General features: G+C 38.5%; 1 protein-coding gene across 1 annotated transcript in view; it reads left to right on the top strand.

The window, feature by feature from the left end:
• Positions 1-19,541, top strand: part of SMG1 (SMG1 phosphatidylinositol 3-kinase-related kinase) — a 111,046-nt gene that overhangs the window by 48,260 nt on the left and 43,245 nt on the right. The window contains exons 10-25 of the mRNA XM_006871972.1: positions 1,285-1,458; positions 3,436-3,660; positions 5,391-5,492; positions 6,081-6,350; positions 8,778-8,908; positions 9,056-9,217; positions 9,668-9,786; positions 12,055-12,142; positions 12,246-12,347; positions 12,811-12,951; positions 13,447-13,646; positions 14,033-14,229; positions 14,398-14,562; positions 15,207-15,361; positions 16,962-17,104; positions 17,426-17,627. Coding sequence (XP_006872034.1) covers positions 1,285-1,458; positions 3,436-3,660; positions 5,391-5,492; positions 6,081-6,350; positions 8,778-8,908; positions 9,056-9,217; positions 9,668-9,786; positions 12,055-12,142; positions 12,246-12,347; positions 12,811-12,951; positions 13,447-13,646; positions 14,033-14,229; positions 14,398-14,562; positions 15,207-15,361; positions 16,962-17,104; positions 17,426-17,627 — 2,576 coding nt within the window. The remainder of the gene's footprint in view (positions 1-1,284; positions 1,459-3,435; positions 3,661-5,390; positions 5,493-6,080; positions 6,351-8,777; positions 8,909-9,055; positions 9,218-9,667; positions 9,787-12,054; positions 12,143-12,245; positions 12,348-12,810; positions 12,952-13,446; positions 13,647-14,032; positions 14,230-14,397; positions 14,563-15,206; positions 15,362-16,961; positions 17,105-17,425; positions 17,628-19,541) is intronic.

Below are 19,541 nucleotides of genomic sequence, written 5' to 3'. Positions count from 1 at the left end.
GTGTGACAAGGCCTGAGGACTCTTGGGCCCAGAGTCAGTGACATAGCCACAGAGGACTGGAATGGAAAGTGAAGAGTCCAGCTAATAAGAAGAAAGGGTATATGCATAAGAACACCCACACTTGCAGATAATACCCACTTGACCTGGCTTCAATGACTGGATGATCAGAGCTCAACTAGAAGAAAGAAGAGGAAAAAGAATAATCTGATACAATTTGATGAACTTGACCTACACCTACAGTTGCAGTAGCTCAAAAGAGGGAACAGATGTTTACAACGAGGATCGTTCCCACCCCCTCCATACACAGAGTAGACAGGGATGGGCAACTTGGACATTGGCTACCCAAAGTGGTGGTGGTGGTGGGGAAGGCTACAAAGGCAAGAAGTGACTGGCTTACAAACTTTCAAGAGGGAGCCTATGTCCAGAGGGTGCGAGGAAGTAGAATTTCCACTGAGTAGTTTCCAATCTGTCTGGGTGAGACTGATGAAAGGAGATAGGGATAGGACTCTTGTTGTATAATAGTGAATAATTGTTATCAGGACTGACTGTGAGGGTTGGAAATGTAAAGGTAGATGTTTTGTAGCAAAAGGAGGAGTGGTTGACTTTGCAGTCCAGGAGCGGAGGTCCCTGGGACCATCAAGGGGGGAGAGTGGAGTGCGGGACCCTACTCAGAGAAACAGTGACGCCAGAGATGGAGGCAGAGATGATGACGTGGAGAGATGGAGCGGCTAGGGACTCTAGACCCAGAGAGGGAGAGGGACTGTGTGCTGACGACTTGAGGGGCAGTCTTGCAGGGTATACCCTTTGGTTGTTTGATGATGCATGGAGGGGATTGTAATCATGACAGTGAAATGATATACTCTGGAATGAATGTAAAGCTCTAATGTTCTGTCATGTAAAATATCACATTCACAATAAAACATTAAAAAAAATAAAAACAAAAACACTTGGAGTGGGTTTTGGTTTTGGGCACTACACAAATTCTTAAATGGCACAAGTTCAGGGTCCACTTTTATCATGTGAACTCAGATCTTATTTGCCCCCAACATCTGAGTCTATACAAGAGATGACCTTCATTGTACTTAAATAATTAATGAAGAAGGGAAAACAAACCTTTCATATTTAGGTTCATAAAATTTTCTTTTCTCAAAGGTTAAAATTCCTGTTTATAAGTCTGTTATGAAGTTACTGACTTTTAAGAAGTGGGAGCTTTGTTTTGGAGGGGGGCCTAGGGTGTTTTTTTCCTTAAAAAATAAAATCTGTCTGATTTGAATTCACCTTTAGGACCTCAGCCATGTGGCTTCTGGGGAATCAGTGGATGAAGAAGTTCCTCCTCCATCAGTGTCCTTACCAAAACTGGCAGCACTTCTCCGGGTGTTCAGTACTGTGGTGAGGAGCATTGGGGAGCGCTTTAGCCCAATTCGAGGGCCTCCGATTACTGAGGCATATGTAACAGATGTGAGTGTGTTTGGCTGTTTTAAGTTTCATTCTAAAATAAAATTCTTTAGTATTTTAAATGCTCCTCCTTCCCTAGTGAGCTGTGTTATTATATTAAGTCTTCGTTTGTTGAGCAGGTAAACGTGTGCATGTGTCTGACACACACCATTCAACCAAAAACAGAGGGTATCCTAGACCTCACCCCTCCCACTGTTTCTGCACCCTCACGACAAAAAGACCACTCTGAATCTTAAAATACCTGTGAATTGTGTTTTTAATACACAATTTTTAAATCTTATTTTAAAATATGAATGATAATTTTACCTTTAAATATTGTCTCCATTTAGTTTTCCAACATACTCAAAATAATACATGAGAAAGGGACTTTCTGTGACAGGACAGGACCAAATTGCTTGATCGTTTGACGTCAATGTAAAATAGGGTATAGTCTGAGGCCAGTGATGAGCGGTAGCTAGAGGACCACACTTCAGCAGCCCACTCATGAACCACCTGTGAGTGGGCTGTTGTCATGGGACTTGCCAGGTAAACCCACTCACTGATTGCTGCTTGAATCGGGGAACTACAAGCTAGTTTGGCTAAAACGGGCTTTTAGGAGCATTTGTTTCTGTTGAATACATTGTTATGTAGAATGTTGTGGTTAGGTGATTCTGTGTTGTGGTTTGGTGATCTTGTGCACAACAGAACAAAACACCACTGCCTGGTCCTACACCATCCTCAAAATTGGTTTTGCGCTTGAGCCCATCCACGTCGAATAGGATGTTACAGATGTAATTCTTGATAGTTCATTGTGTGCTTGAGTGGACATGTCATAATCTGGAGATCGTTAAAACTAGAATTAAACTTAATCAGAATAGTTTATATTTTTGTTTTATTTTTACTGTTTAAAAAGTGGTTATTTGAAAACTATGTCAGTATTGAAATAACAGAAACTCAATCCACATGTAAATAAAAGGAAATTAATAATAATTTTTAAAGGCAGGTATGTTTTATTCTTTTATGAAGCCCTTTGTAGACTTTTATAATTCATTTTTAAAAACAAAAATAACAGATATTGAATATTATAGAAACATTTTTCATGATTAGTCATTATCAAGTTATTTATATTTAAAATTTAGTACATAGATACTGACCATTATGCATTAGTGTTTCTGGTGAAAATGATGAAATTATCAAATACGGTCAGAATGAGACTATGCTTTCATAGTGACTATTACTACGTGAGCTTTTATATGCTTAAGGTGATTTAATGCTTATGTTAAAAGATGGGTTCGTGAAAGCCTGAGCGATCTTAGGTTTTATGGATGATAGGACATGTGGATAGACTAATTCCCATGTTGTTATCACTGTATGTTCTATGTTTATTTCATGATTATAAAAATCCCAAGTGTTTGACTATTTAGTCATTGCAGAGATAGGAAGTGTATATAAGTGAATTTGTTATTAGGTGATCGTAAGTCCAACAGGAGGCCTGGTGTGGTGCTATGAGTTAATGTGCTGGACTGCAAAGTTGATTTGATTTGCAAGTTGGTGGTTCAAGCTCACCAACCACTCCTTGGAAACCTTATACAGGGCTGCTGTAGGTTGGAACTGAGTCAATGGCACTAGACAACAAGAAGTACTACAGAAGGAAACACTGACTTTCACAGTTGTTAAGTGCTGTTGAGTCGGTTCTGACTTCTAGCAATTCTGTATGAGGTTTCCAAGGAGTGACGGGTGCCTTGAACCTCTGCCTTGGCAGTTTGCAGTCCAGGCTTTATCCTACAGCACCACACCAGGTCCCAGTAGTACTTTGACATTTTTTAGCCAAGATCAGTTTGTGTATTGTACTAATTATTACTATTCAGTGACTGAGAACTACGATGTTAAAGAGGTTGGCAGTTCATTTTCTACTGAAACTGCATTAAATCAAAAATACTTCCTTGCTCTTTGGAAGCATCTGAGTTTTCTTAAAAAGCTGCTTGTTTTTCCTATTTGCAGGTTCTGTACAGAGTAATGAGATGTGTGACGGCTGCAAACCAAGTGTTTTTTTCTGAGGCTGTGTTGACAGCTGCTAATGAGTGTGTTGGTGTTTTGCTCGGCAGCTTGGACCCTAGCATGACAATCCACTGTGACATGGTCATTACATATGGCTTAGATCAGCTGGAGAATTGCCAGACTTGTGGTACAGATTATATCATCTCAGTCTTGAATTTACTCACATTGGTATGTGAATTTCTCTTTTTTTGTTGTTGTTGTTTTTCACTATGTGGGCTCATTCAGGTCCTTAAGTTTAAATTGATGGTGGCTTCTTTTTTAATGCACTCGGAAGTCTTAATAATCTAATCTGCTTTTGATCTACTGTGGAATTTTATTGTTGTTAAGTGCCATCGAGTCAGTTACGACTCATAACGACCCTATATAGGATTTCTTAGGAGTGCTTGGTGGGTTTGAACTGTTAACCTTGTGGTTAGCAATTCAGTGCTTATCCTACAGCTATTATTCCTAATAAATACTATGTCGGAAGGCTCTTGAATAGTATTTTGAGAGGCCCTGTTTTGTTTTCCACATGAAACTTCTTTTATACTTCTTACTCTTTTAATTTTATAACAATAAATATTTGTCCTCCTCCTTTTCATTATGGGCGTTTTGACTCATATATAAAAACAAAGAGATTAGTGTAACAAATCTCTGTGTATTTGATACTTTGATTTCTGTAATTAGGGACACATGGCCAATCTGTAGTCACTCATGTCCCTGACTGTATGCCGCCTCCTTATCCTCCCTCCAGGCCCAGATAGACAACATTTGGCTGAATAACATCTGTGCCAAAGTTATGTCTCCCCTTGCCAAAGTAATAAAATGCCTGTTTTTAAGTGTAATGTAAATACATACATCCTATTTAGGTATCTAAGTATTTATTTTAATTGTTTGCAAAATAAGCACAATATAATTTTGCCATTTTCAAATGTGCTGTCTAGCTAGCTAGTGGCATTGATCACACAGATTTATGTAACCTCAGACAGACACCTCTGTACCCATTCAAGCCATAATTCTTACCCTCCCTTCACCTCACTCCTCTATACCTTTGTCCAGTCTATGTATTTCACAAATGGTATCTTACAATATGTGCCATTTTGTGTCAGACTCATTTCATTTAAGCATAATGTTTCCAGGGTTCATCCTGCTTTTAGTATGTGTAGATTAATTAAATTTAAAAATACTGGAATTTTTCCAAGAATTTTTGAAGCCGCTCATATTAGGAGAAATGACATGTGCTCTAACCAACCTGTTACATAGTCTGCAACTTTTAATAGCCACATTTGTCTATCTTTCCAGTGTGAACACTTTCACTTCACCTTTTAACTATTGTGAGTAAGGCTGCAGTGGACATTAGCGAGCAAATGGTCTATTTGAGCCCTCCCTCTCCAAGTTTTTTGGGTATATATTCAAATGAAATTATTGGATCATATAATAATTATACCTTTAACGTTAACATTTAACATTTTAAGGAACTTCATCATTTTCCTCTCCACTAGGAGAGCGTTCCAGATTCTCTCTATCCTAGTCAGCACTTGTTATTGTTTTTATTTTTGTAGTGATGATAGCCACAAAGTATGGTACCTCATTGTGATTGTATGAGTGGCAATCAGTTAATGGTTATTTACTTAATGGTTGTATATAAATCAGATGAGGCTTTTTAAAGATACAATCATAAGTTTTATGTCATATAATCTATTATGCTTTTAATATGGTCATTTAATGAGAATGATTGTCTTCTACTTATTTTACGGGCCACTTGTGTATCTTATTTGGAGAAATACCTCTTCGAGCCTTTTGCTCATTTTTTTATTGGGTTGTTTCTCTATTTATAAAAAGTATGTATAAACATTTTAATGGTACAGTAGATAAGGCATTAAAACATAATTTACATACATTTTTATTATTTCTTTTAGATTGTTGAACAGATAAATACAAAATTGCCATCATCATTTGTAGAAAAATTGTTTATACCATCATCTAAACTACTCTTTTTACGTTATCATAAAGAAAAAGAGGTAAGTGATGTATTGATAATGATCGTTTTGGCTGTTTAAGAGTTTGGACTTTTGACAAATATTTGACTGTAGAAAAATGCAGTGATTTTCTTGATTGTTTTAACTTAACATTTATGTTGTTTGTGATACTATAGACCGTGATGGGTATGTGCCACATAGCATTATAAAGTTATAAATTCACAAGTATTATGTATGTTGTAAAGTTCTTTATTAATAAGTACAGTGCTTCTCAACTGACCTCTAGGCAGATCCGCCATACAGTTTCCACGGAGATGAAGGAAAACAGATCTTGAGAAAAATTTATGTTTGTATATGTGTTTGATATTACCCTGTTTTCTTTTAATGCTTATTTAAGAGATTTTATAGTGATACTTTTAATGGATTACACTCTGTATTGGTAATAAAGCTTTGTTAGATCATTGATGTTTGTAGGTTTCCTAAGGTTCATTTATTCAAAAGTAAGACCTTTAGTGTTTCAGAATTAATTCTTTTGGTTATCACTATGCAAATAGTAATTTACTTCTTATATAATTTTAATAGATTTATTTTCCAATGAATTGTGATTTCCTCATTTTTTTTCTTTTAAAGGTTGTTGCAGTGGCGCATGCTGTTTATCAAGCAGTGCTCGGCTTGAAAAATATTCCTGTTTTGGAGACAGCCTATAAACTAATCTTAGGAGAAATGACATGTGCCCTAAACAACCTGTTACATAGTTTACAACTTCCTGATGCCTGTTCTGAAATAAAACATGAGGCTTTTAAGAATCATGTATTCAATGTAGACAATGCAAAATTTATAGTTATATTCGACCTCAGTGCACTGACTACTATTGGAAATGCCAAAAACTCATTGATTGGGGTGAGTCTTTAATCATAATGACTGTATTTCCCACAGTGAAGCCTTTTTTCACTGTGTATTTGTGTATTTTATTTACCACCGTGTTGATAGGTCTGCAGAACCCCTGTATAACGAGGGCATGTCTGGATGAGAGGAATGGTTTCTTTCTTTTTTTTCTTTTTCTTAATGTTTTATTGTGAATTATGTGATAGTTTACATGGAATTACATTAGTTTTACATTCATCCTGTAGTAGTATATCATTTCATTGCTATGGTTACAATCCCCTCCATGCATCATCAACCATCCAGTGGGTATACACTACAAGCCTGCCCCCCCGGTCATCAGCACACAGCTCCTCTCCCTCTCTGTGTCTAAAGTCCCCAACTGCTCCATCTCTCCACGTCATTGTTTCTGCTGAGGAGTAGTTTCTTGTTACGTCTTTTCTCTTGACAACCTTTGATGTGCTTGGGGTTTTGTGTGTTTTTTTTTTTTTTTTTTTCCTAGAAAATGCCTTATGAGCTTCTCCTATATGGCCTCAATGTTTATGAAAACGTTGCCAATTTTTTCTACAGTACAAGTTTGCCTAGATGCTTTAATTTGTTCTTCCTATACTACCTTTTGCCTTCCTTGTGCTCTAGTTAGTGCTTGCATTTGCTCTCTTCTTCACTGCCCACGTTTCTCTGTTGTTGTTTGGTGCAATCAAGTCAGTTCTGACTCACAGTGACCCTGAGTACAACAGAGCAGAACACTGATGCTCACTCCAGCACCATCCCCAGAAATGCTGGTGTATATGAATGAGCCCACCGTTGCAGTCATTGTGTCACTCCATCTCAGTGAGGGTCTTCCTCAGTGAGGAAGATATCTTCTGACATGTCTAAAGTATGAGAGACAAAGTGTTGCCATCCTCACTTCAAGGAGCACTCTAGCCGTGCTCTTTCCAACATAGACTTGTTTGTGCTTCTGGCAGTCCATGATCTATTTAATACTTTTCACTAGCACCAAAATGCAAAGACAAAAATAATTGATGCTATTCCTTATTCAAAGGAGCTCTGGTAGCGTAGTGGTTACGAATCGGGCTGCGAACCTTAAGGTCAGCGGTTCGAAACTACCAGCCGCTCCGCGGGAGAAAGATGAGGCTTTCTACTCCCGTAAAGATTTACACCCTCGGAAACCCTGTACAGGGTCGCTATGGGTCGGACCCGACTCGATGGCACTCAACAACAACAACAACAACAATTCCTTATTCAGTTTTCCCATGCATAGGAGGTGGTTGAAAATACCATGATTTGTGCCTAATGCACCTTTAGTCTTCAAAGTGACATCTTTGCTTTTTGACACTTTTAAGGAGATTTATTTTGCAGATTTCCCAATTTTTGGCTCTATTATTTTTGTTTGCTGTTGAGTTGTTTCCAACTCATAGTGATGTATATAAGGTTTCCGAGAGCATCTGGTGGGTTTGAACTGCTAGCCTTGTGGTTACCAGCTCATTGCTTATTGTACAGCTTCACACCAGAGCTTTTCTTGGCTCTAGGAGCATTCAGATAGCCTGTGTTTTGGAAAACAAAGATTTTATTTTTCCCCTGTTAGAAACTTGAAACAGCCCCCTGTTTGAGAACATAAGTCTTGCACTCTGGAAATAAGGAGACAGGAAGGGGTTCGGTGGTCAGGTGGAATTCACATTTCATAGTTATTGTTAAATGCCATTGAGTTGGTTCTGACCCGTAGTGACCCTGCATAGGGTTTCTGAAGAGCGGCTGGTGAGCTTGAACCCCGAACTTGTGTTTCAAACCAACCTTGCATTAGCCTGCAGTGCCTCAGTAGGACTCCTCGTTTCATAGTAGTGGAAAGGAAAATGCAGAGGTGGCGAAGCCTTGAGGGGCAGGATGATGGGATGAGCCTCTTCCCCACATTGGGCCGGCTACCTGCTCATACTTCTGTAGGGACCATTGAGGGATTGGAGCCTGCCTCACTGAAGGATTTGACCAGAGCTTCACACACTGCTCCCTTAGGCAAAAGTTAACTTTCCTTCCCTCCTTCCTTTTTTTAAAGTAACAGTTTTATTGAGATACAATTCCTAACTTGAAGCATACTAACAGAATTGTTCAACCATCACCATACAGCCCATATTTTGTAATGTTTCCTGGAACACAACCACTGGCATCTGTTGATGTTTTGCCTGTGCCTCTTTTCTCACAACAGTGCAGAGTTGTGAAGTTTGTAATGTTGCTACAGATACTATGTGGTCCTAAAAGCCAAAAATACTACCCTTATAAAAAAAGTTTGCTGGCCCCCCTATATTGGGTTCATTATATTGTTTCCAAATTTGAATCTGCAGTTGTGAGTTGTGTTTTTAAGACATGTCTGAACCTGTGTATTTTGAAGGATAAACTTATGGGTGTCTCAGGTATGAAGGAACCAGGTATTGACTTTCTTTTCTACATCATCAGATGTGGGCGCTGTCTCCAACTGTATTTGCTCTCCTAAGTAAGAATCTGATGATTGTGCACGGGGACCTGGCTGTTCACTTCCCTGCCATTCAGTATGCCGTGCTCTACACATTGTATTCTCACTGTACCAGGTATTGTATTGACAGATACGTCTATCTATCAAAAATGTTTTCTACTTAGGGTAAAGAGCTCTTCAAAGTGCACATTGCAAAAAAATAAGTTTTGATATACTTTGTTTAATTAAAGAAGAGCTGATTGATCCACACTTTGTCTTTCAGGCACGATCACTTTATATCCAGTAGTCTTAGCTCTTCGTCCCCTTCTTTGTTTGATGGAGCCGTGATCAGTACTGTAACTACAGCTACAAAAAAGCATTTCTCAATTATATTAAATCTTCTGGGAATATTGCTCAAGAAAGAGAACCTTAACCAGGACACCAGGTAATTTAGTCATGTTTCACCATTAGAAACTGTTCCTGACTATCTGAGTGGGTTACAGAGTGAGGTGAGTGAGAAGTCTCCTCTGCACTGTGAGGAAGCATGTGAAAACTTGGTTGCATGACTTCATCTGGGATGTACCTTTCTTTCCCTCAAGAACTAGGTGATAAATTCCACCCCCTGCCAGTGTTTTATAGATGAATGTATTAGTACAGATTTTATTTTCAGTGCTGTAATTTATGCGTGTTTGAGAGTTTTCTTTGTTTTTGTTTTAATTTTTAGATATGCAAACATTTTGGCAAACATTGGTAAAATAATTCTGTAGTTAAAATTTTTGTGTCTTGTTGCTCAAATTGTTTCACACAAAAGAATATGTAAGAACTAGAGTTCTAAAAGTTATTACTGTAATTAATTTTTAAAAAAATGTATTTTCAACTGTGTGTTTTGTTTCAGGAAACTGTTAATGACCTGGGCGTTGGAAGTGGCTGTTTTAATGAAGAAGTCTGAAACATATGCACCTTTATTCTCCCTTCCATCTTTTCATAAATTTTGCAAAGGACTTTTAGCCAACAGTAAGATTTCTATACTATGATTTCACTCATCAACCCTTTAAAAGGAATCTTTGGTAGTGTGAAAAACTAGTAATTCGGGCACAATTCCTGATGTGAACTGTGTAGACTCCATTTTAATGACCGATGCATAATCAGTATTTATTCTGCATTGTTTTTAGTTTTATCTAACATAGTCAAATACGCGATACAGTAAAGCCTGTGAAAGCTGGAACCCATGTAAAGTGGAAAGCCCTGCCGAAAAAGAAAAACTACCAGTGTTTCCACTAAAGCAATATTAAAAAGTGGCAGGACTGCACCCTGGAAAACAAGGCGGTCCCATTTTCAGCTTTCACAGGCTTCACTATATATATAATATGTAAAGTGCTGAAAAATAGTGTATAGCAGTTGTTTTAAGTGATTGTCATATTTTTACTCTTTTGTGAAAGTTTTTTGTTGTATGTACTTTTTTTCCTAGTGTAAAAATATTTAGTGTGGTAAAATAGGAACAAAATTATTGCATTGTCATTTTTTTTGATGTATACGTGTCAGTGACATTAGTTTTGCTCACTGCGTTGTACAGCCATCACTTCTGTCCATTTCCAAAGCCTTTATCTCACCTCAAACAGAAATTCACTGTCCCTCTTCCTCCCTGGGTTCTGCTACTACACTTTTTGTCTCTCTGCATTTACCTGTTTGAGAAACTTCGTGTAAGTAGAATCATACACTACTTGCACTTTTATGTCTGGCTTACTTTACTTGGCATCATGCTTTTAAGGTTCACCCATATTGTATAACATATAATGATATATCATTTTTCCTTATGTTTGAGTAATAATCATATATCTGTACATGTTGTTAATGTGCCATGGAGTCCGTTCTGGCTCATAGCGACCCTGTACAGGGTTTCTGAGGCTGTAAATCTTTATGGGAGCAGAAAGCCTCATCTTTCTCCCATGGAACAGCTGGTAGTTTCAAACTGCTGACCTTGCGGTTCGCAGCCCAGTTCATAACTACTACACTACCAGAGCTCGTGCTTTCTCTCTCTCTCTCTCTCTCTCTCTCTCTCTCTCTCTCTCTCTCTCTCACTGTGTGTGTGAGTGTGTATTCCATTTTGGTATACTCATTCATCTATTGGTGGAAACCTAGGTTATTTTCACCTTTTGTGGATAGTGTTGCAATGAACAGGTATACATGTTACCTAAAACCCGGCTTTTAAGTCCTGGGTATATACTGTGTCATGGTAATTGTTTGCTTAACTTTTGAAGGAACCATCAAAACACTGTCTTTGCCAATGCCCCATTGTACACTGCTGTTATAGTAGGCTTGAGGTTGTAGCTATTTCATTGTGATTTTGCTATGCATTTCCCGTATGTTATGGTGTTCACAGTAGTTGTACCATTCTACGGTCCCTCTTCTTTTTAACAATCCAGTTGTACCATTGGTTTACTTTTGGTGCAGTGGGTTAAGCATTAGGCTGCTAACCTCAAGGTCAACATTTCAAACCCACCAGCTGCTGTATATTAGAAAGAAACGGCCCCTGTAAAGCTTTCCAGTCTTTGCAACAACCCTACGGCGCAGTTGTGCTCTATCCTGTAAGGTCATTATGAGCTGGAATGAACTCAGTGGCAGTGGGTTTTCTTCTAACTAATGATCATTTCTTCATGTATTTTTGGCCACCTGAATGTGTTTGATGAAGTGTCTTTTCATGCCCTTTACCTAAATATATTATGTTAGAAGACATAAACACTTACACAGATAATATACTTGGGTCTGTTGTTAAGTGCCGTCGAAATGGTTCCAACTCATAGCAACCCTTGGTATAGATACAGCTATAAACACCCCCAGGACCCCTAGTGTGGCACTCTAGGATAAGTGCTGGACTGCTAATAACAAGTTTGGCAGTTCAAACTCACCAACTGCTCCTCTAAAACCCTATACAGGGTCACTGTGAGTCAAGCGACTCGTTGACACCTAACAGCAACATACATACGTATACATAACTTGTAATTAGTATGCATATATTTAAGGGGACTTCAAAAAGTTCATAGAAAATTTCCATTGTCTTTGAATATAATTTTTCTGCAAACTTTTTGCAGCCATATCATGTATATGCATACATGTATATGGCTGTGGCTGTGTAGAAGCACATTCCTGTTTCTTCAGTCATTGCCGTTACATATATGCCATGGAATTTACTGTTAAGTGCTCTTTTTTTCTTGTGAACTTCTTAGCTTGCTCAGGCCATGCACATTTTACCCATGTTTACTGTTGTCTTTTCACTTTTAATAGCTCTTGTTGAAGATGTGAATATCTGTCTGCAAGCATGCAACAGTCTACATGCTCTCTCTTCTTCCTTGCCCGATGATCTTTTGCACAGGTATGTCCTAAATAAATCCCACCTTTTGACCCTGGCCCCTTTATCTTGGACATACTACCACACTTTTGCATGTATATTTCTTTTCTTTTTCTTTTTTTTGTAGATGTGTTGATGTTTGCCGTGTCCAGCTAGTCCATAATGGAACTCGTATCCGACAAGCATTTGGAAAGCTGTTGAAGTCAATTCCTTTAGACGTTGTCCTAAGGTAAAGTACCTCTTTGAGGCAAAGATCCCTTGCTGTGTTTCTGTTGCCTGCTAATTGACTAGTTTAGGAAAAGAACCTGTGAGGAATTCTCATCATATCTGTGCAGTTCCAAAAGAAAATAAAGATCTTTATATTTTTTGTGAGCTTCATAAGCTCACAAGAATTAGTACAGAGTAACTAATATAGTTCAAAATATGTTTCAAAGTAGATTGGATATTTGACTGACTAAGCTATAGCTTTTTATCATTTTTCATTAAATTTTCTTGGGAGCTTTATGAACTTAAAAATTTTGAAGTCAGTGGCATTTCTATAATCATTTAAATGTCTTAATTTTGTTGTGATGTACTTCTAATTTAGTTAGCAAGGAAGTAAATAAACCATTTACAGTATAACCTTTTAAGTAAAAAAAAAAGTTTTTGTACATACTGCAGTGTATAATAATGTGTTTATTTTCTGTCTGTAGCAATAACAATCACACAGAAATTCAAGAAATTTCTTTAGCATTAAGAAGTCATATGAGTAAAGCACCAAGTAACACATTCCACCCACAAGATTTCTCAGATGTTATTAGCTTTATTTTATATGGCAACTCTCATAGAACGGGGTAAGACATTTCTTTCACTAACATATAATTTAAGTTTACTTTTGAATATAATGATCCCTACCTCCAGCTTTGAGGAAGGACTGTGAAGTGATGGAGGAGTGGAAATTCACTCTTAGATGGGCTATTCGAGTTTTCAGCAATAAGAAATACTGCTGAGGAGGGAGCTTTTGAAGAGTGTTGCCATGTGGGTGACTGATGTGATGTAGTCATTGCTACATGGTTAATGCTTGTCTGTAGTGAATACATTTTACTCTGACAGTCACATTGTCAGAGCCCTGTATGTTCATAATCTATGTATGCTCCATCCTGTCCTGTCCTAATGGCAAAAAATGCCCTCTGAGTGAAAGCTGGGGATGTGAAGCTTCCCAGCTTCAGAGGTTTTGTCTTTTTGGAGTAAGAAAAATTAGAGTCCTCCACTCACCCCTTGCAATTTTCTTTTTGAATGATTAAAATGAAGTTGTCATTGTTCGTTAAATTTCAAACTTCTTTTCCCAGGAAAGACAATTGGTTAGAAAGATTATTCTATAGCTGCCAGAGACTGGATAAGCGTGACCAGTCATCAATTCCCCGCAATCTCCTTAAGACCGATGCTGTCCTTTGGCAGTGGGCCATCTGGGAGGCAGCACAGTTCACTGTTCTTTCTAAGCTGAGGACCCCACTGGGCAGAGCTCAGGATACCTTCCAGACAATTGAAGGTAATGGACTCTGCTTTTTCAAACTTTGTGATGCAGACCCTTCGTTGTTAAGAAAATAGGAATTTTTAAATTAGGGATTTCTAAAAGTTCAGACAAGTGGGAAATTAATTTCTTGTCTGGTCTTACTTTTTTTACTCAAAACATTTTTTTCTATTTATCTTTTAGGTATGTTTGTTAGACTAATAAACTTTTGTGAATAATCGTTGTCAACTACATGAGTATTTGATTTTGGTCCAAAACTTAAGAGCTCTTTAATGTTCAGAGTTTTGCCTGTTGGTTTGTTTTGTTTTTGGAATAAGCAGGATACTTGATAAGTGTGCATTTGTGAAATTATGGCAAAAAACGTTCAAAACTTGACAATTATGGTATGTCGTCTTTGCTCCTAGGTATCATTAGAAGTCTCGCAGCACACACGCTCAACCCTGATCAGGATGTCAGTCAGTGGACAACTGCAGACAATGATGAAGGCCACAGCAGCAACCAGCTTAGACTTGTTCTGCTTTTGCAGTATCTGGAAAATCTGGAAAAATTAATGTATAATGCATACGAGGGATGCGCCAATGCGTTAACATCACCTCCCAAGGTTGGCTTTTGGGTAGTTTGCTTTGTGTCATTTACGTAGTGTGTGTCATCCAGCCTGGTACAGAACTGCAGTCACAATAGATGTCTGCATTTGGTTTAATTTCTATTTGATCATGTATTCTCATAATCTAAACCAGTTCTCAGCGCCCCTTTCCCTTTTTTTCTAAAGGTCATTAGAACTTTTTTCTATACGAATCGCCAGACTTGTCAAGACTGGCTCACTCGGATCCGGCTCTCCATCATGAGGGTTGGATTGTTGGCAGGCCAGCCTGCTGTCACAGTAAGACATGGCTTTGACCTGCTCACCGAGATGAAGACAAATAACCTCTCTCAGGTACAGTGGTGTGGAGATTAGAAAAAGTAGGCTTAATTCCTTGCCTGTGGTTTCACCTGTGGACAAAATGTAACTTCCATCGGTTTTTAAAGTGCTGACTCTAATATTTTGTAAAAGCATTAAGTCTGAAGTCTCCTGTTTATAATTTCTATTGAGAACATGTTCAAGAAACATTTCTGTGCTTAAGGGTTGGGACTTAGAGAAATTCATATTTAGCAATGAGTGGGAAAGTCCTTGGTTTGAAAGTGAGTTTCCCATAAATGTTTACAGCTGAGTCCACATGTAGTGAATGATTTACTAATTAAGGAAAAAACCAGTAGATATGAAGTTAATCATTCTTCAGTTCATGTTTATATTTTTTGCATTTTGTTTACTTTATGTGTAACTCCTACAGGAGCCATAGTGAACAAGTTTGGGTAACTTTCTTATTTGGGTGAAGACTGAAAGTAAGAGTTGTTGAGATTTTTGTGAGTCATGTTTGTGGTGACTATATGTAACTGTTTAAAGAATTTAAACCAAATAATTTAATACCACTGTTGTGAAAACAATCATCAACTCCATTATTAAATGTGTTTAGATTGTGAGCTCTAGGGATTGGAGTTGTAATGATGTTGAGGTGTCGATTTTTTGCATGCCATTTTCAGGGGAACGAGTTGGAAGTAATCATCATGATGGTGGTAGAAGCACTTTGTGAACTCCACTGTCCTGAAGCTATACAGGGGATTGCTGTCTGGTCATCCTGCATTGTGGGCAAAAACCTTCTCTGGATTAACTCAGTGGCCCAACAGGCTGAAGGAAGGTCAGTTGGAAAGGGAGGTCATGGGTGGTAGTACTACCTAACGTTTCAGTCCTTTATATTAGTGGCTATGGTGTGTCCTGGTAGTACAGGATTGTTACCCTCTTTGGGGTCCCAAAAACCAGTTGCCGTAACATTCTGATCTGACCTGTCCACCTTGAATACATCTTTTAGGTGTTCCTAGGCTTCCTTAAAATGCTGGCTCATATAAAAACGGTGGTTTTGTGTGGGGCAGCATTCCTGTATTCTTCATGCAGAGCTTCCATGAGTTGGCAAGATGTCCATTTGAATTGTTAAAAATTTTATTTTAGCTCTGACATCAAAATATCCCCCCCATGATATAAAAAGTATCATTTTTTTTTTTTTTTTTTTTGAAGGTACCCGAAGGAGAATGATTGCAAAGACTAGTTTTTAAAAAACACTTTGTTTGGAATACACCCACGGATGTGTGAACTAGAACCCCCTGGTAGCATTACTTTATGACTTAACTCTCATAGTAGTTTTTTTCTCCTCTTTTCATAGAAACAGTAGTGTACTCATGGACATGGTTATGCGACTTTATTTTTCTACTTAACAGCATTTAAAAGCAAATAGCTTGCTTTGTTAAATATTGTACACCATGGTTTTTACTTGCACAGTTATGCTTATCTGTGAGTGTTTCACAGCTTAATATCCCTTTGTTTTTCATACAGATTATTTATGCTTTAACACTTAATGCTACAGTGAACATCATGGCACTTAAATCTGTGTTGATTTGTTTCTTTGAATTTGTTCCTCTAAGCTGATTGACTAGAATAAAAGTTGTAGGCCATCCTATGTATGCAGTATGGTACTGCTAAGTTACCATACAGAAAAGATGGCTCTAATTGCCTATTTCCTTCCCTTCACCTTTAACCCCTAGTGTGGTGCTGTGGGTTAATGCGCCAGACTGCAAACCCGTTTGAACTGCAAGGTTGCCACTCCAAGCTCACCAGCTGCTCCTCGGAAACCCTGTACCAACCAGGTCTCTATGGGTCGGAACCAACTCAGTGACACTTAACAACCACCACCACCACCAGTATCAGGGAAAACATTGGTTCCAGTTTACATTCCTTGATTTACTAAACATCTGTTGATCATTGTGCTTTTTAAAAAAATACATGTCTTCCACTGCAGTGACCTGTGAGATGTTACTATTCGCTAACGTTGCTGCAATCTCATTTTATAAAATTTAGAATTCAGGTTTAATGTTTATGGATTGGTTTGTTTTTTATTGACATTCAGATGTATCAGATTATTATGAAATTATCTCTTACTTCATGGGCCCCCCCCCCCCATTTATCTTTCTGTGTCTTCTCTCCATGCATTAAGCTTGGCTACTTGGCGGTATTGCCCACTGTTGCTTGTTCTTTTCTAACATTAGCTATCTGAACATTTATTTTCATTTGTTGTGAGGAAGACCTCTAATTTTATGTTGTCCTTCTTCTCCAGGAATTAAACTCTTTTTTTTTTTCCCCCTTCTCCAAGTAGATTGAGTTGACAATACTTTAGCCAGATTTTGGTTTGGAAATCATGTATGTGGGTGGGATATGTAAAAATAAGATGACTTCCATTTGCGTTTCAGGTTTGAAAAGGCCTCTGTGGAGTACCAGGAGCACCTGTGTGCCATGACAGGTGTGGACTGCTGTATCTCCAGCTTTGACAAGTCTGTTCTCACACTGGCCAATGCAGGCCGTAACAGTGCCAGCCCCAAGCATCCTCTGAATGGTGAGCATGAGTTCTTCATTAAACCAAACAAAAGATGTGGGAATACAGATTTCTGGTCATCTAGTTGTCTGTTTTGGAATCCTGGTATAGACCTGTGGGTAGGCATTAAAATAAAAGGTCAATTTGAATCACAAGGTGGTCGTTCAAACCCACCAACTGCTACTGGGAAACGCTATACTGGGTTGTTAATGAGTCAGAACTGACTGGACAAGACTTACCAACAACAGTAACAATCGTGTGTTTTTAGCTGTGTGCACTCTTTGAAATATTTAAAGTTGTTCCAGTCTCTGTGTTTTTACTTTCTAAAATACTTTCACTCAGGTGAGTCCAGGAAAACTGTACTGTCCAAAGCAACAGACTCGTCCCCTGAGGTCATAAATTACTTGGGAAATAAAGCCTGTGAGTGCTACATTTCCATTGCTGACTGGTCTGCTGTACAAGATTGGCAGAATGCGATCCAGGAGTTGAAAAAGAGTACCAGTAGTACCTCCCTTAACCTGAAGGCTGATTTCAACTACATAAAGTAAGGAGTTTTCCCCCACTCAATAATTAATGATATGTAATCCAGTCAACAAAAAATGTTAAAACTATCCATTCTTTTTCTGTGGCAGAAAAAATTTTAATTGGTCATATTTACTAATGCGAAAGGAGTAGTGTGGTGCTCTAGGATAACCACTGCACCAACCAAAAGTTTGGCAGTTCAAATCCACCAACCACTCCTTGGAAACCCTGAGTTGGAAACAACTCATCAGCACTTAAAAACAGCAATGATTGCAAAATGGTTCTTCTCTAATAATATTGCTGTTCTAAAATGTCTACAACAGGAAGCCAGCATTGGAGACGAGGGAGTTGTTTGTGCAGTGAAAGCAGACTCTTAGTTGTTGGGAGGGTCCTTTGGAATTGGTTTTTAGTGCCTATTCTAAAACTTAGGGACATTTCATAAATTATGCCAGTGCGTTGGAAATTACTGCATTCTGGTTTTCTTGCTCATTTATATATCAAGTTACCAAAAACCTTTCTTAGGACAGAGTTTATGGATATTTAAAATTTTAACCCTGACTTCTCATTCCTTTTTGTATTTATTCATCCCTTAATTGGAAAGTTGAGTACCTCCTGTGTCTCAGACTCTTGGCTGGAAGGTGGTTGTTGTGTTAAGTGCCATCGAGTCGGTTCCAACCCATAGCGACCCTGTATAGGGTTTCCGAGGGTGTAAATCTTTATGGGAGTAGAAAGCCTCATCTTTCTCCTACGGAGCGGCTGGTAGTTTCGAACCACTGACCTTAAGGTTCGCAGCCCAATTCATAACCACTATGCTACCAGAGCTCCTGGAAGGTAGAGGTCATTAAATTTTGTGGGTGATCACTGGTATCAAGGAGCTTGGCATCTAGTGAGTAAGCGAGTTTGTGGTCATATCTTCATTGAATACCTACTGTATGCCACCTAGAGCACATAGCAACAGACATGACTTCTGGTTCTACAGGAGCTGGTCTCCTGGGAGGGGGTGATCCAGGTGCCATATAAGGTTGGTTAGTCGTTCCTATCAGGGGACCGTCTCGGCACAAACATGAGGGTGGAGAAGACCCGATAGGAGAAATATGGACCAGTGTGGTTGCATCTGGGGACAGACACAAAGAAGTGCTCAGAACTATGGTATGGACTTGGACATTACTCTGAGGAAGACAAAATCTGGGGGGTTTGAGCAGAGGAGTGGTTCACTCTTCTGTGTTGTGAAAACGCTGACGGTAAAGGCTGTTGTGAAAAGGCTGACCACTGTTTTTAGGTGTAAAGGTAGAGGGAGGAGAAAAGATGTTAGTAATTGAAATGCTAGCCCACAGGAGACAGTAGACATTTTTACAATGCATGCGAACCATAGTAGATTGTTTAGTAAGCAGATGGGAATTGGACTTGCTACTAAAGAGAAAATTCTTAGCTAGAGAATTTGGTGATCAAACATGTATAGATAACAAATTTGGGGCAAAATGTTGAATGATACAGAAAGCATCAAAAGGAAAAAACAAAATAAAACATCAAAAAAAGATGAAGGGGGAATACACAGAGTTGCTGTATCAAAAAGAATTGGCAGATACTCAGCCATTTCAAGAGGTGCTCATATGGTCAAGAACCGATGGGACTGAAGGAAGAAGTCCCAGAAATTGACAGAATACCAACTGAAATATTTTGAAAAACTGATGCAGCACTAGAGGAGCTCATTCATCTATGCTGAGGAATTTGAAAGACAGCTGCTTGGCAGTTAGTTGTAAAAGATCCTTATTTGTGCCCATTCCAAAGAAAGGTGACCCAAGAATGTGGAAATTATCACAGAAAAAAAAGAAAAAAATCGCTAATACCACATGCAAGTAAAATTTTATGGAAGATGGCAGCCAGAAATTCAAGTTGGATTCAAAAGAGGACACAGAATTAGGGATATCATTGTTGA

Source organism: Chrysochloris asiatica, unplaced genomic scaffold (genome assembly GCF_000296735.1).
Source record: "Chrysochloris asiatica unplaced genomic scaffold, ChrAsi1.0 scaffold00178, whole genome shotgun sequence".
NCBI classification, from domain to species: Eukaryota; Metazoa; Chordata; class Mammalia; order Afrosoricida; family Chrysochloridae; genus Chrysochloris; species Chrysochloris asiatica.
The sequence above is the reverse complement of the archived record's forward strand: the minus strand, read 5'-3'. Positions and strand labels throughout refer to the sequence as shown.